The sequence below is a fragment of the Nerophis lumbriciformis genome, linkage group LG36, assembly GCF_033978685.3.
Source record: "Nerophis lumbriciformis linkage group LG36, RoL_Nlum_v2.1, whole genome shotgun sequence".
Lineage (NCBI taxonomy): Eukaryota > Metazoa > Chordata > Actinopteri > Syngnathiformes > Syngnathidae > Nerophis > Nerophis lumbriciformis.
The window spans coordinates 21,809,248-21,825,341 of NC_084583.2; the positions used below are offsets into that span (position 1 = coordinate 21,809,248).

A 16,094-nucleotide genomic window follows, 5' to 3' on the forward strand; every position below is an offset into this window, starting at 1 on the left:
CACACTATTATGTTAGATCCACTATGGACTGGACTCTCACTATTATGTTGGATCCACTATGGACTGGACTCTCACTATTATGTTGGATCCACTATGGACTGGACTCTTGCTATTATGTTAGATCCACTATGGACTGGACTCTCACACTTTTATGTTAGATCCACTATGGACTGGACTCTCACTATTATGTTTGATCCACTATGAACTGGACTCTCACTATTATGTTAGATCCACTATGGACTGGACTCTCACTATTATGTTTGATCCACTATGAACTGGACTCTCACTATTATGTTAGATCCATTATGGACTGGACTCTCACTATTGTGTTAAATCCACTATGGACTGGACTCTCTCACTATTATGTTGGATCCACTATGGACTGGACTCTCACTATTATGCTAGATCCACTATGGACTGGACTCTCACTATTATGTTAGATCCACTATGGACTGGACTCTCACTATTATGTTTGATCCACTATGAACTGGTCTCTCACTATTATGTTAGATCCACTATGGACTGGACTCTCACTATTATGTTAAATCCACTATGGACTGGACTCTCACACTATTATGTTAGATCCACTATGGACTGGACTCTCACTATTATGTTGGATCCACTATGGACTGGACTCTCACACTATTATGTTTGATCCACTATGGACTGGACTCTCACTATTATGTTTGATCCACTATGAACTGGACTCTCACTATTATGTTAGATCCACTATGGACTGGACTCTCACTATTATGTTTGATCCACTATGAACTGGACTCTCACTATTATGTTAGATCCACTATGGACTGAACTCTCACTATTGTGTTAAATCCACTATGGACTGGACTCTCACACTATTATGTTAGATCCACTATGGACTGGACTCTCACTATTATGTTAGATCCACTATGGACTGGACTCTCACTATTATGTTAGATCCACTATGGACTGGACTCTCACTATTATGTTTGATCCACTATGAACTGGACTCTCACTATTATGTTAGATCCACTATGGACTGGACTCTCACTATTATGTTAAATCCACTATGGACTGGACTCTCACACTATTATGTTAGATCCACTATGGACTGGACTCTCACTATTATGTTAGATCCACTATGGACTGGACTCTCACTATTATGTTGGATCCACTATGAACTGGACTCTCACTATTATGTTAGATCCACTATGGACTGGACTCTCACACTATTATGTTTGATCCACTATGGACTGGACTCTCACTATTATGTTGGATCCACTATGGACTGGACTCTCACTATTATGTTGGATCCACTATGGACTGGACTCTTGCTATTATGTTAGATCCACTATGGACTGGACTCTCACACTTTTATGTTAGATCCACTATGGACTGGACTCTCACTATTATGTTTGATCCACTATGAACTGGACTCTCACTATTATGTTAGATCCACTATGGACTGGACTCTCACTATTATGTTTGATCCACTATGAACTGGACTCTCACTATTATGTTAGATCCACTATGGACTGGACTCTCACTATTGTGTTAAATCCACTATGGACTGGACTCTCACACTATTATGTTAGATCCACTATGGACTGGACTCTCACTATTATGTTAGATCCACTATGGACTGGACTCTCACACTATTATGTTAGACCCACTATGAACTGGACTCTCACTATTATGTTTGATCCACTATGAACTGGACTCTCACTATTATGTTAGATCCACTATGGACTGGACTCTCACACTATTATGTTTGATCCACTATGGACTGGACTCTCACTATTATGTTGGATCCACTATGGACTGGACTCTCACTATTATGTTGGATCCACTATGGACTGGACTCTTGCTATTATGTTAGATCCACTATGGACTGGACTCTCACACTATTATGTTAGACCCACTATGAACTGGACTCTCACTATTATGTTTGATCCACTATGAACTGGACTCTCACTATTATGTTACATCCACTATGGACTGGACTCTCACACTATTATGTTTGATCCACTATGGACTGGACTCTCACTATTATGTTGGATCCACTATGGACTGGACTCTCACTATTATGTTGGATCCACTATGGACTGGACTCTTGCTATTATGTTAGATCCACTATGGACTGGACTCTCACACTTTTATGTTAGATCCACTATGGACTGGACTCTCACTATTATGTTTGATCCACTATGAACTGGACTCTCACTATTATGTTAGATCCACTATGGACTGGACTCTCACTATTATGTTTGATCCACTATGAACTGGACTCTCACTATTATGTTAGATCCACTATGGACTGGACTCTCACTATTATGTTAGATCCACTATGGACTGGACTTTCACTATTATGTTAGATCCACTATGGACTGGACTCTCACACTATTATGTTAGATCCACTATGGACTGGACTCTTACTATTATGTTAGATCCACTATGGACTGGACTCTCACACTATTATGTTAGATCCACTATGGACTGGACTCTTACTATTATGTTAGATCCACTATGGACTGGACTTTCACAATATTATGTGAAACCCACTCGACATCCATTGCATTCGGTCTCCCCTAGAGGGGGGGGGGGGGGGGGGTTACCCACATATGCGGTCCTCTCCAAGGTTTCTCATAGTCATTCACATCGACGTCCCACTGGGGTGAGTTTTTCCTTGCCCTTATGTGGGCTCTGTACCGAGGATGTGGTTGTGGCTTGTGCAGCCCTTTGAGACACTTGTGATTTAGGGCTATATAAATAAACATTGATTGATTGATTGATATTCCGTACAATTGACCACTAAATGGTAACACCCCAATAAGTTTTTCAACTTGTTAATCAATTCATGGTAAAGATCTGTGTGGAGATTGAAGAATCAAAACGGTACAAATTGTGTCATCTAATGTGGCAACACACCTTCGTGGTCTTGTTTAGCTGTGAGGAAAACATGTCACGCAGGGAACTTGGTTGAAAGTCATTACCTGTTACGAAAGAAAGGAGAAACGGCTTTATGTAGAAAGTTGCATCAGCTTTGTGCTATTTTATGTCCTTAGATTGTTCCGTTGTGTTTCCATGTGTTGTTTATTTTTGTGGACTTTTTAAATATGCACTGCAACCACATAATTTCCCCATTGTGGGATAAATAAAGTCTAGTCTCACCCAGGCCCGGCCCTAATCAATCTGGCGCCCTAGGCAAGATTTTAGGTGGCGCCCCCCCACATCGGCAGTGAAGTGTATATACTCACAAGAACCCGAATAGCTTTGTCTTTGACCTTTTTTTTTTTACTTACAACTATACCTAATATATAAAGGGGTGGAAAAGTGACTATTACCTGCAGGGCAAACATTAGCTAACCAGAAGGCAATAATGTAAACAAAAAACACCTGCTTAAAAGATCTAATACAAATGTCCCTGAGGAATGTAAGGTGGGAGTACTGTAATTACCTAACGTTACATTATTATTTTCCATAACAATTTAGCCCCCTCCACAATATTAACCCGACGTTAAAACAGAACTAGCTATTTATTGATTAGCAATTGCCGAATCATGTAACATTAGCTTAATGCTAAAAAGCCAGGTACTATCACATTCTGTAACAGACAAATAATTTCATGTAGGCTAACGTTACCTACCTGCTACCTCTGTCTTTTCTCGTTTCTACTCTTCTTTTCGCTTTTTTCTTCCCTGGGCACCTGACAGTTTTGGCCGTTTTGACATCTTGTGTTGATTTTTTGATGTGGTGACGTCCAAAAAGAGTCATGATACGGGAAGGGAGGGGGCGCACCGTGCAGGGGGAGGAGGGGGGGCGTAATGTTGTAACAAATAATATTTCTATTAAATAGGCTTTACTTTGCATTTTAATTAACGTGAGATTATTTTTTTGTATTTAGAAATAATAGTAACAACTTTCTTTTTTTTTTTTTTTTCTCCAACATTTGTGGCACTGGCGTGGCGCCCCCTGATGGACGGCGCCCTTAGCATTTGCCTATACGGCCTATGCCACGGGCCGGCCCTGAGCCCGAACCAATCAGAGCACGCTTTTCTGTATCAAAGCCACTGATTGGCTCAGCCTCAGCCAGCATGACGACTATAGTGCGGGGCTGTCCAACTCATTTTCATTGAGGGCCACATGGTAGTTATGGCTGCTCTCAGTAACAACGAATGATCTATGAATTTGCCTATGCATTTGATTATTATACATATTTTTTACGTAAACTGTAAAAAAACTTTTTTTATTTTTTACGATAAAAAAACTAGCAACTCAATCATCAGAATTTTACTATAAAATGCAACAAATGTATCAAGTACATAATTATCGTACGTTACGATGCCTTTGACCCCGCCCCCTCTCCAACATCTCCTGACTTAAGTGTGTCGGCAAAGATTCTCACATTTAAAACAAAAATATGAGTGTTTTTTTGCAACATATTACGGTAAATGGAAAAACTTTACCATCGTTTTTATTTTATTCTGGCAACTGAGCTGCCAATTTTTTATCGTTCGAAAAACTGTGATACTGTTTTACCATTAACAGTAAAAAAAATAGTAATCATAGACAGGGCCGGCCCGTGGCATAAGCCGTATAGGCAAATGCTAAGGGCGCCGTCCATCAGGGGGCGCCATGCCAGTGCCACAAATGTTAGAGAAAAAAAAAAAGAGAAAAAAAAGTTGTTACTATTATTTCTAAATTAAAAAAAAAATCTCACGTTAATTAAAATGCAAAGTAAAGCCTATTTAATAGAAATATTATTTGTTACAACATTACGCGCCGGTGCGCCCCCTCCCTTCCCATATCATGACTCTTTTTGGACGTCACCACATCAAAAAATCAACACAAGATGTCAAAACGGCCAAAACTGTCAGGTGCCCAGGGAAGAAAAAAGAGAAAAGAAGAGGAGAAACGAGAAAAGACAGAAGTAGCAGGTAGGTAACGTTAGCCTACATGAAATTATTTGTCTGTTACAGAATGTGATAGTACCTGGCTTTTTAGCATTAAGCTAATGCTACATGATTCGGCAATTGCTAATCAATAAATAGCTAGTTCTGTTTTAACGTCGGGTTAATATTGTGGAGGGGGCTAAATTGTTATGGAAAATAATAATGTAACGTTAGGTAATTACAGTACTCCCACCTTACATTCCTCAGGGACATTTGTATTAGATCTTTTAAGCAGGTGTTTTTTGTTTACATTATTGCCTTCTGGTTAGCTAATGTTTGCCCTGCAGGTAATAGTCACTTTTCCACCCCTTTATATATTAGGTATAGTTGTAAGTAAAAAAAAAAAGGTCAAAGACAAAGCTATTCGGGTTCTTGTGAGTATATACACTTCACTGCCGATGTGGGGGGGCGCCACCTAAAATCTTGCCTAGGGCGCCAGATTGATTAGGGCCGGGCCTGATCATAGATCTTACAGTAATAACACTGGCAGCTCAGTCAACAGAATTTCCCTTCATAGTTCACCAAACTCGTACTAAAACATTTTGACAGATTTTTGAGCGCCGTGTGTAATGTTCTATATTTTCAATGGAACATACAAAAATGTTGGTGTTGTTTACTTGAGTCATATTGCAGTCTACACATACCTCTTATGTGTGACTGCCATCTACTGGTCACACCATGTACCAAATAAAATAGCTTTGAGGTCGGTAAGCACAACCAAAGTTATTCCGTACATTAGGCGCACCGGGTTTTAAGGCGCACTGTCGAGTTTTGAGAAAATGAAAGGATTTTAAGTGCACCTTATAGTCCAAAAAATACGGTACTTTATTGACGCATATTATTTCCAGGCCTTTGTGGGCCACATAAAAGGATACGGCGGGCCAGATCTGGCCCCTGGGCCTTGAGTTTGATATCACTGCTATATTGGATTGAAGGTGGCTAAAGGGTGTTATTTCATTATCATGCTAAAAATCTACTTGAAAGAAGTTCACATTTTTTACGCTCTAGTTATGAAAATATTTTGTTTATAATAATGATATCATTCATCACGGTCACGTCAGGGATTACTTTAATGCAAAGGAATTAGTCACTCAAAATATCACATCAAATATTCATTGCCAAAATAAACAGATATAGTACAGGCCAAAAGTTTGGACACACCTTCTCATTACTGCTTTGCACACTCTTGGCATTCTCTCCATGAGCTTCAAGCACACCAGTGAAGTGAAAACCATTTCAGGTGACTACCTCTTGAAGCTCATCGAGAGAATGCTAAGAGTGTGCAAAAATTAATCAGCGCAAAGGGTGGCTATTTTGAAGAAACTACAAACCCCGTTTCCATGGGAGTTGGGAAATTGTGTTAGATGTAAATATAAACAGAGTACAATGATTTGCAAATCCTTTTCAACCCATATTCAATTGAATGCACTACAAAGTTAAAGTTAAAAGTTAAAGTACCAATAATTGTCACACACACACTAGGTGTGGCGAGATTATTCTCTGCATTTGACCCATCACCCTTGATCACCCCCTGGGAGGTGAGGGGAGCAGTGGGCAGCAGCAGTGGCCGCGCCCGGGAATCATTTTGGTGATTTAACCCCCAATTCCAACCCTTGATGCTGAGTGCCAAGCAGGGAGGTAATGGGTCCCATTTTTATAGTCTTTGGTATGACTCGGCCGGGATTTGAACTCACAACCTACCGATCTCAGGGCGGACACTCTAACCACTAGGCCACTGAGTAGGTCCACTAGGCCACTGAGTAGACAAGATACAAAGACAAGATATTTGATGTTCAACACCTAAACTTTATTAAACATAAAGCTTAAGTTGTTCAACAGTCCGGGGGTCTCCGTTGCGGTATTTTAGGCTTCATAATGCGCCACACATTTTCAATGGGAGACAGGTCTGGACTACAGGCAGGCCAGTCTAGTACCCGCACTCTTTTACTATGAAGCCACGTTGATGTAACACGTGGCTTGGCATTGTCTTGCTGAAATAAGCAGGGGCGTCCATGGTAACGTTGCTTGGATGGCAACATATGTTGCTCCAAAACCTGTATGTACCTTTCAGCATTAATGGCGCCTTCACAGATGTGTAAGTTACCCATGTCTTGGCCACTAATACACCCCCATACCATCACACATGCTGCCTTTTACACTTTGCGCCTATAACAATCCGGATGGTTCTTTTCCTCTTTGGTCCGGACGACACGACGTCCACAGTTTCCAAAAACAATTTGAAATGTGGACTCGTCAGACCACAGAACACTTTTCCACTTTGTATCAGTCCATCTTAGATGAGCTCAGGCCCAGCGAAGTCGACGGCGTTTCTGGGTGTTGTTGATAAACGTTTTTTGCCTTGCATAGCAGAGTTTTAACTTGCACTTACAGATGTAGCGACCAACTGTAGTTACTGACAGTGGGTTTCTGAAGTGTTCCTGAACCCATGTGGTGATATCCTTTACACACTGATGTCGCTTGTTGATGCAGTACAGCCTGAGGGATCGAAGGTCACAGGCTTAGCTGCTTACGTGCAGTGATTTCTCCAGATTCTCTGAACCCTTTGATGATATTACGGAGCGTAGATGGTGAAATCCCTAAATTCCTTGCAATAGCTGGTTGAGAAAGGTTTTTCTTAAACTGTTCAACATTTGCACATCCTTGTTTGTGAATGACTGAGCATTTCATGGAATCTACTTGTATACCCAATCATGGCACCCACCTGTTCCCAATTTGCCTGTTCACCTGTGGGATGTTCCAAATAAGTGTTTGATGAGCATTCCTCAACTTTATCAGTATTTATTGCCACCTTTCCCAACTTCTTTGTCACGTGTTGCTGGCATCAAATTCTAAAGTTAATGATTATTTGCAACAACAAAAAAAAGTTTATGAGTTTGAACATCAAATATGTTGTCTTTGTAGCATATTCAACTGAATATGGGTTGAAAATGATTTGCAAATCATTGTATTCCGTTTATATTTACATCTAACACAATTTCCCAACTCATATGGAAACGGGGTTTGTAGAATATAAAACATGATTTCAGTTATTTCACCTTTTTTTTGTTAAGTACATAACTCCACATGTGTTCATTGATAGTTTTGATGCCTTCAGTGACAATCTACAATGTAAATAGTCATAAAAATAAAGAAAACACATTAAATGAGAAGGTGTGTCCAAACTTTTAACCTGTACTGTATGTACAAACAAACCATTACTACAACAAAAATAATCAAAAGCTAATGTTTGTTTATCCGACAATCCACAGAAACGGCCACTACATTTAAGTATTTAACTAAGCAAAATCTAAACTGGGAATTAAATTAAGTTTGGGAAATGCTGCTTTAACAGCGTGAGTCCAAAGTGCAGCTCGGGGGGATATTTATTGACCTGCATAAACTGACAATGATTCATTATTAATAACATATAATAATATATTTTACTATTTCCTTTGTCACCTATAAAATCAACACTAAGACAGATGTGTTTCTTCAGATAGCTTAGCATATACTGTATTATACAATATTAGGTTGATTCGAACATTTTCAATGCATAAAATGCATCAAAGTGGGCACTGCATCCTCAGATTTATCTGTACTTACACAGTGCATTTCTTATATTTATTATTCTATTTATTATCAACAGTGACTGCTGAGATTAGAAAACAATGGTCTAATTAAATAAGCTTTACTTTCGACCAAACCCTTTCTGGACATGCAAACATGAGGTGTTTTTTCATGTAAGCATGTTCAAACTAAACCTGTTCTGTTCCAACATGACTTTATTTGGCTTGATGTATAAAGCATTAGGGGCATGTTTGGACGTGTCGGGTGTGGAAAAACAACACATCGACAACCTTTTGGAAGAACTAGCCAGGCCCTCAGGCATAGTTTGTTCCCGTCCGTATAAAGTGCCATTATCAGTATAATTGGTCAACCGCATCTATTTTATTTTATTTTTTTAAACAAAAAAATATTGCAGCAGTTGTTTCATCATTGCACTAACTTGTGTGTTACTGCATGTTACATACAGCCACAGACATCAACCAACTTGTGTGATTGGGTATGCCTTTGCACAATATGGACTGTGAACTGGGTGCAATGTACTTTTAGGTATTGCTGATCACAGTTCAGTCGAGGGTCCATCAGTCACTTTTATGTAAGGACTGAGGAATAAAGAGGGAGGGAAGAGCAGTTAATTCTTAGACCCAGAACAGAGAGAAGTGCATCATTTTTATTGTATTATTACGAAACCGAATTACAATAGGGAACATAATATAGTTACACTTCAACAATTCAATATATGTGTGTGTGTGTATATATATATATATATATATATATATATATATATATATATATATATGTATATATATATATATATATATATATATATATATATATATATATATATATATATATATATATATATATATATATATATATATATATATATATATATATATATATATATACACATACGTAACACTATAGTGCCAATATATATATATATATATATATACATACATGTACGTAACACTACACTATAGTGCCAATATATATATGTATATATATATATATATATATATATATATATATATATATATATATACATGTACGTAACACTATAGTGCCAATATATATATACCGGTATATATATATATATATATATATATATATATATATATATATATATATGTATATATATATATATATATATATATATATATATACATATATATATATATATATATATATATATATATATATATATATGTATATATATATATACATACATGTACGTAACACTACACTATAGTGCCAATATCCATCCATCCATCCATCCATCTTCTTCCGCTTATCCGAGGTCGGGTCGCGGGGGCAGCAGCCTAAGCAGGGAAGCCCAGACTTCCCTCTCCCCAGCCACTTCGTCCAGCTCCTCCCGGGGGATCCCGAGGCGTTCCCAGGCCAGCCGGGAGACATAGTCTTCCCAACGTGTCCTGGGTCTTCCTCGTGGCCTCCTACCGGTCGGACATGCCCTAAACACCTCCTTAGGGAGGCGCTCGGGTGGCATCCTGACCAGATGCCCGAACCACCTCATCTGGCTCCTCTCGATGCGGAGGAGCAGCGGCTTTACTTTGAGCTCCCCCCGGATGACAGAGCTTCTCACCCTATCTCTAAGGGAGAGCCCCGCCACCCGGCGGAGGAAACTCATTTCGGCCGCTTGTACCCGTGATCTTGTCCTTTCGGTCATAACCCAAAGCTCATGACCATAGGTGAGGATGGGAACGTAGATCGACCGGTAAATTGAGAGCTTTGCCTTCCGGCTCAGCTCCTTCTTCACCACAACGGATCGATACAGCGTCCGCATTACTGAAGACGCCGCACCGATCCGCCTGTCGATCTCACGATCCACTCTTCCCTCACTCGTGAACAAGACTCCGAGGTACTTGAACTCCTCCACTTGGGGCAAGATCTCCTCCCCAACCCGGAGATGGCACTCCACCCTTTTCCGGGCGAGAACCATGGACTCGGACTTGGAGGTGCTGATTCTCATCCCAGTCGCTTCACACTCAGCTGCGAACCGATCCAGTGAGAGCTGAAGATCCTGGCCAGATGAAGCCATCAGGACCAAATCATCTGCAAAAAGCAGAGACCTAATCCTGCAGCCACCAAACCGGATCCCCTCAACGCCTTGACTGCGCCTAGAAATTCTGTCCATAAAAGTTATGAACAGAATCGGTGACAAAGGGCAGCCTTGGCGGAGTCCAACCCTCACCGGAAACGTGTCCGACTTACTGCCGGCAATGCGAACCAAGCTCTGACACTGATCATACAGGGAGCGGACCGCCACAATCAGACAGTCCGAAACCCCATACTCTCTGAGCACTCCCCACAGGACTTCCCGAGGGACACGGTCGAATGCCTTCTCCAAGTCCACAAAGCACATGTAGACTGGTTGGGCAAACTCCCATGCACCCTCAAGGACCCTGCCGAGAGTATAGAGCTGGTCCACAGTTCCACGACCAGGACGAAAACCACACTGTTCCTCCTGAATCCGAGGTTCGACTATCCGGCGTAGCCTCCTCTCCAGTACACCTGAATAGACCTTACCGGGAAGGCTGAGGAGTGTGATCCCACGATAGTTAGAACACACCCTCCGGTTCCCCTTTTTAAAGAGAGGAACCACCACCCCGGTCTGCCAATCCAGAGGTACTGCCCCCGATGTCCACGCGATGCTGCAGAGTCTTGTCAACCAAGACAGCCCTACAGCATCCAGAGCCTTAAGGAACTCCGGGCGGATCTCATCCACCCCCGGGGCCTTGCCACCGAGGAGCTTTTTAACTACCTCAGCAACCTCAGCCCCAGAAATAGGAGAGCCCACCACAGATTCCTCAGGCACTGCTTCCTCATAGGAAGACGTGTTGGTGGGATTGAGGAGGTCTTCGAAGTATTCCCTCCACCGATCCACAACTTCCGCAGTCGAGGTCAGCAGAACACCATCCGCACCATACACGGTGTTGGTAGTGCACTGCTTCCCCTTCCTGAGGCGGTGGATGGTGGTCCAGAATCGCTTCGAAGCCGTCCGGAAGTCGTTTTCCATGGCTTCCCCGAACTCCTCCCATGTCCGAGTTTTTGCCTCCGCGACCGCTGAAGCCGCACACCGCTTGGCCTGTCGGTACCTGTCCGCTGCCTCAGGAGTCCCATGAGCCAAAAGAACCCGATAGGACTCCTTCTTCAGCTTGACGGCATCCCTCACCGCCGGTGTCCACCAACGGGTTCTAGGATTACCGCCACGACAGGCACCAACTACCTTGCGGCCACAGCTCCAATCAGCCGCCTCGACAATAGAGGTGCGGAACATGGTCCACTCGGACTCAATGTCCAGCACCTCCCTCGTGACATGTTCAAAGTTCTTCCGGAGGTGGGAATTGAAACTCTCTCTGACAGGAGACTCTGCCAGACGTTCCCAGCAAACCCTCACAATGCGTTTGGGCCTGCCAGGTCTGTCCGGCATCCTCCCCCACCATCGCAGCCAACTCACCACCAGGTGGTGATCGGTAGAAAGCTCCGCCCCTCTCTTCACCCGAGTGTCCAAAACATGAGGCCGCAAATCCGATGACACAACTACAAAGTCGATCATAGAACTGCGGCCTAGGGTGTCCTGGTGCCAAGTGCACATATGGACACCCTTATGCTTGAACATGGTGTTCGTTATGGACAATCCGTGACGGGCACAAAAGTCCAATAACAAAACACCACTTGGGTTCAGATCCGGGCGGCCATTCTTCCCAATCACGCCTCTCCAGGTTTCACTGTCGTTGCCAATATGAGCGTTGAAGTCCCCCAGTAGAACGAGGGAATCACCCGGGGGAGCACTCTCAAGTACTCCCTCGAGTGAATCCAAAAAGGGTGGGTACTCTGAGCTGCTGTTTGGCGCGTAAGCGCAAACAACAGTCAGGACCCGTCCCCCCACCCGAAGGCGGAGGGAAGCTACCCTCTCGTCCACCGGGTTGAACTCCAACATGCAGGCTCTGAGCCGGGGGGCAACAAGAATTGCCACCCCAGCCCGTCGCCTCTCACTGCTGGCAACGCCAGAGTGGAAGAGAGTCCAGCCCCTCTCGAGAGAACTGGTTCCAGAGCCCTTGCTGTGCGTCGAGGTGAGTCCGAGTATATCCAACCGGAACTTCTCTACCTCGCGCACTAGCTCAGGCTCCTTCCCCCCCAGCGAGGTGACGTTCCACGTCCCAAGAGCTAGCTTCTGTAGCCGAGGATCGGACCGCCAAGTGCCCTGCCTTCGGCTACCGCCCAGCTCACATTGCACCCGACCTCTATGGCCCCTGCTATGGGTGGTGAGCCCATTGGAGGGGGGACCCACGTTGCCTCTTCGGGCTGTGCCCGGCCGGGCCCCATGGGGACAGGCCCGGCCACCAGGCGCTCGCCATCGTGCCCCAACTCCGGGCCTGGCTCCGGAGGGGGGCCCCGGTGACCCGCGTCCGGGCGAGGGAAATCTGAGTCTCGGTTCTTGCATTTCCATAGAAGTCTTCGAGCTGCTCTTTGTCTGATCCCTCACCTAGGACCTGTTTGTCTTGGGAGACCCTACCAGGGGGCATGGAAGCCCCCGGACAACATAGCTCCTAGGATCATTGGGACACGCAAACTCCTCTACCACGTTAAGGAGGCAGCTCAGAGAGGAGTAGTGCCAATATATATATATATATATATATATATATATATATGTATAGTGCCAATATATATATATATATATATATATATATATGTCTTAATAAGATTATCCAAAAAATAGTGCTCGATACCGTGGTAGAGCGCAATATATGTATGAGTGGGAAAAAAATCACAAGACTACTTCATCTCTACAGGTCTGTTTCATGAGGGGTTCCCTCAATCATCAGGAGATTTTAATAGAAGCATTCAATAACATGGCAAATTCTTGCATCCAGCACACCTTACAATAGTGGTAATAAAAGATGCAATCTATGCTTGAAAGAGAAACTGTTTATTATATACCGTCCAGACCTGTCATCCCTCAACAAGCGCAGCGAAATTGTATCAGCATGCCGCCACAGACGGAAACACCTCCTAGGTAACACATGAGCCAATCACCACGCCCCTACGCCAGCCTGTACCCACCCACTCTGTGCCCTATATAAACCATGGTATGTGAATGCTTCTATTAAAATCTCCTGATGATTGAGGGTACCCCCCCTCATGAAACAGGCCTGTAGAGATGAAGTAGTCTTGTGATTTTTTTCCCACACATACATATATATATATATATATATATATATATATATATATATATATATATATATATATATATATATATATATATATACATATATATATATATATATATATATATACATACATACAAACATACATAACACTATAGTGCCTATATACAGGCCCGGCCCTAACCAATCTGGCGCCCTAGGCAAGATTTTAGGTGGCGCCCCCCCACATCGTCAGTGAAGTGTATATACTCACAAGAAAAAGAATAGCTTTGTCTTTGATCTTTTTTTTTACTTACAACTATACCTAATATATAAAGGGGTGGACAAGTGACTATTACCTGCAGGGCAAACATTAGCTAACCAGAAGGCAATAACAATGTAAACAAAAAACACCTGCTTAAAAGATCTAATACAAATGTCCCTGAGGAATGTAAGGTGGGAGTACTGTAATTACCTAACGTTACATTATTATTTTCCATAACAATTTAGCCCACTCCACAATATTAACCCGACGTTAAAACAGAACTAGCTATTTATTGATTAGCAGTTGCCGAATCATGTAACATTAGCTTAATGCTAAAAAGCCAGGTTACTATCACATTCTGTAACAGACAAATAATTTCATGTAGGCTAACGTTACCTACCTGCTACCTCTGTCTTTTCTCGTTTCTACTCCTCTTCTTTTCTCTTTTTTTCTTCCTTGGGCACCTGACAGTTTTGGCCGTTTTGACATCTTGTGTTGAATTTTTTGATGTGGTGACGTCCAAAAAGAGTCATGATACGGGAAGGGAGGGGGCGGTTGGGTCGTAATGTTGTAACAAATAATATTTCTATTAAATAGGCTTTACTTTGCATTTTAATTAACGTGGGATTATTTTTTGTATTTAGAAATAATAGTACTAACTTTTTTTTCTTTTTTTTTTTCTCCAACATTTGTGGCACTGGCGTGGCGCCCCCTGATGGACGGCGCCCTTAGCATTTGCCTATACGACCTATGCCACGGGCCGGCCCTGCCTATATATATATATATCTATACATATATATATATATATATATATATATATATATATATATATATATATATATATATATATATATATATATATATGTGTGTGTATGTGTGTGTGTGTGTGTGTGTATATATATATATTAGAACTATAGTGTTATGTATATATATATATATATATATATATATATATATATATATATATATATATATATATATATATATTGGTACTATAGTGGTTTCCTGCTGACCCCACTGTGGACTGGACTCTTACTGTTATGCTGGATCCACTATGGACTGTACTCTCACAATATTATGTCAGACCCACTCGACATCCATTGCATTCGGTCTCCCTAGAGGGGGGGGGGGGGGGGGGGTTACCCACATATGCGGTCCTCTCCAAGGTTTCTCATAGTCATTCACATCGACGTCCCACTGGGGAGAGTTTTTCCTTGCCCTTATGTGGGTTCTGTACCGAGGATGTCGTTGTGGCTTGTGCAGCCCTTTGAGACACTTGTGATTTAGGGCTATATAAATAAACATTGATTGATTGATTGATGAATGGAGTTAATCAATTAGAGTAAAGTAGTGTATATGGTGCAATACGCTATATGGCCTCCAGGTCGCTAGAGGGCGCGCTTGCAGTTTATAACACTGCATCTTTCCAGCTTGCGTTTCCGTGAGGAGACGACTCGCAACATCAACATTTGTTCGATTCAATTGACTTTTTTTCTTCCTTCTAGTAAAAAGCGCTGCGTTTTAAGTGGTAAGCCTTTTTAAAGACAGGCTCGGGTTGAGGTTTATAAATTCGGTGGTGGGTGAAACGGGGTTTATTCTCAGTGGTTATGTTAGCAAGTGGCTAACATTAGCCTGGTAGCTGCTGCTAACGGGCGAAACACTTCTTGTGTGGCTTCTGCTCTTTGAAATGTTCTTTTTGTTTTAAGTCATCTTTGAACAACCTTATTAGTACCTCAAGCTCCAAGCACAAACCACAATGATCTTATCTTACCTCACCAGTTGTCCACTTGTGTTGTTTTAGGTGTCTTGAGGATGTCGGGGCAGAAGCGTCCTGCAGACCCCAGCGGCCCCGCGTCCTCCTCGGGTGTGCACCCAGAAAAGCGAAGGGAGCGGGATGGTGAGGACGGAGGAGGTTCCGGTGTCAGCGCGGCTGCAGGTGGGAGCACAGCCGTTGAGACCGTCATCAAACTCGGAGGTGTTTCCAACTCGGTGAGATGGTTGTTTTGCACGGTCAGCCTGTAACGTGAACCAAATATGTGTGAATGTTCTTGGTAATTGTTGCCTTTCAGGAAGAACAAGATATCAAAGCTCTCCAGACGAAGAACCGTAAACTGGGAGAATCCTTAGATCAAAGACAGGTGCGTGATTTGAGCTTTCACCTGAACA

The 16,094-nt window shown here is 42.4% G+C and overlaps 1 protein-coding gene across 1 annotated transcript in view; it reads left to right on the forward strand.

The window, feature by feature from the left end:
* The first annotated feature begins 15,322 nt into the window (after nt 1–15,322).
* The window catches only part of rnf20 (ring finger protein 20, E3 ubiquitin protein ligase), a 53,780-nt gene continuing 53,008 nt past the window's right edge, over nt 15,323–16,094 (forward strand). Inside the window, exons 1-3 of the mRNA XM_061930643.1 lie at nt 15,323–15,456; nt 15,730–15,917; nt 15,998–16,066. Coding sequence (XP_061786627.1) covers nt 15,741–15,917; nt 15,998–16,066 — 246 coding nt within the window. The 5' untranslated portion in view covers nt 15,323–15,456; nt 15,730–15,740. The remainder of the gene's footprint in view (nt 15,457–15,729; nt 15,918–15,997; nt 16,067–16,094) is intronic.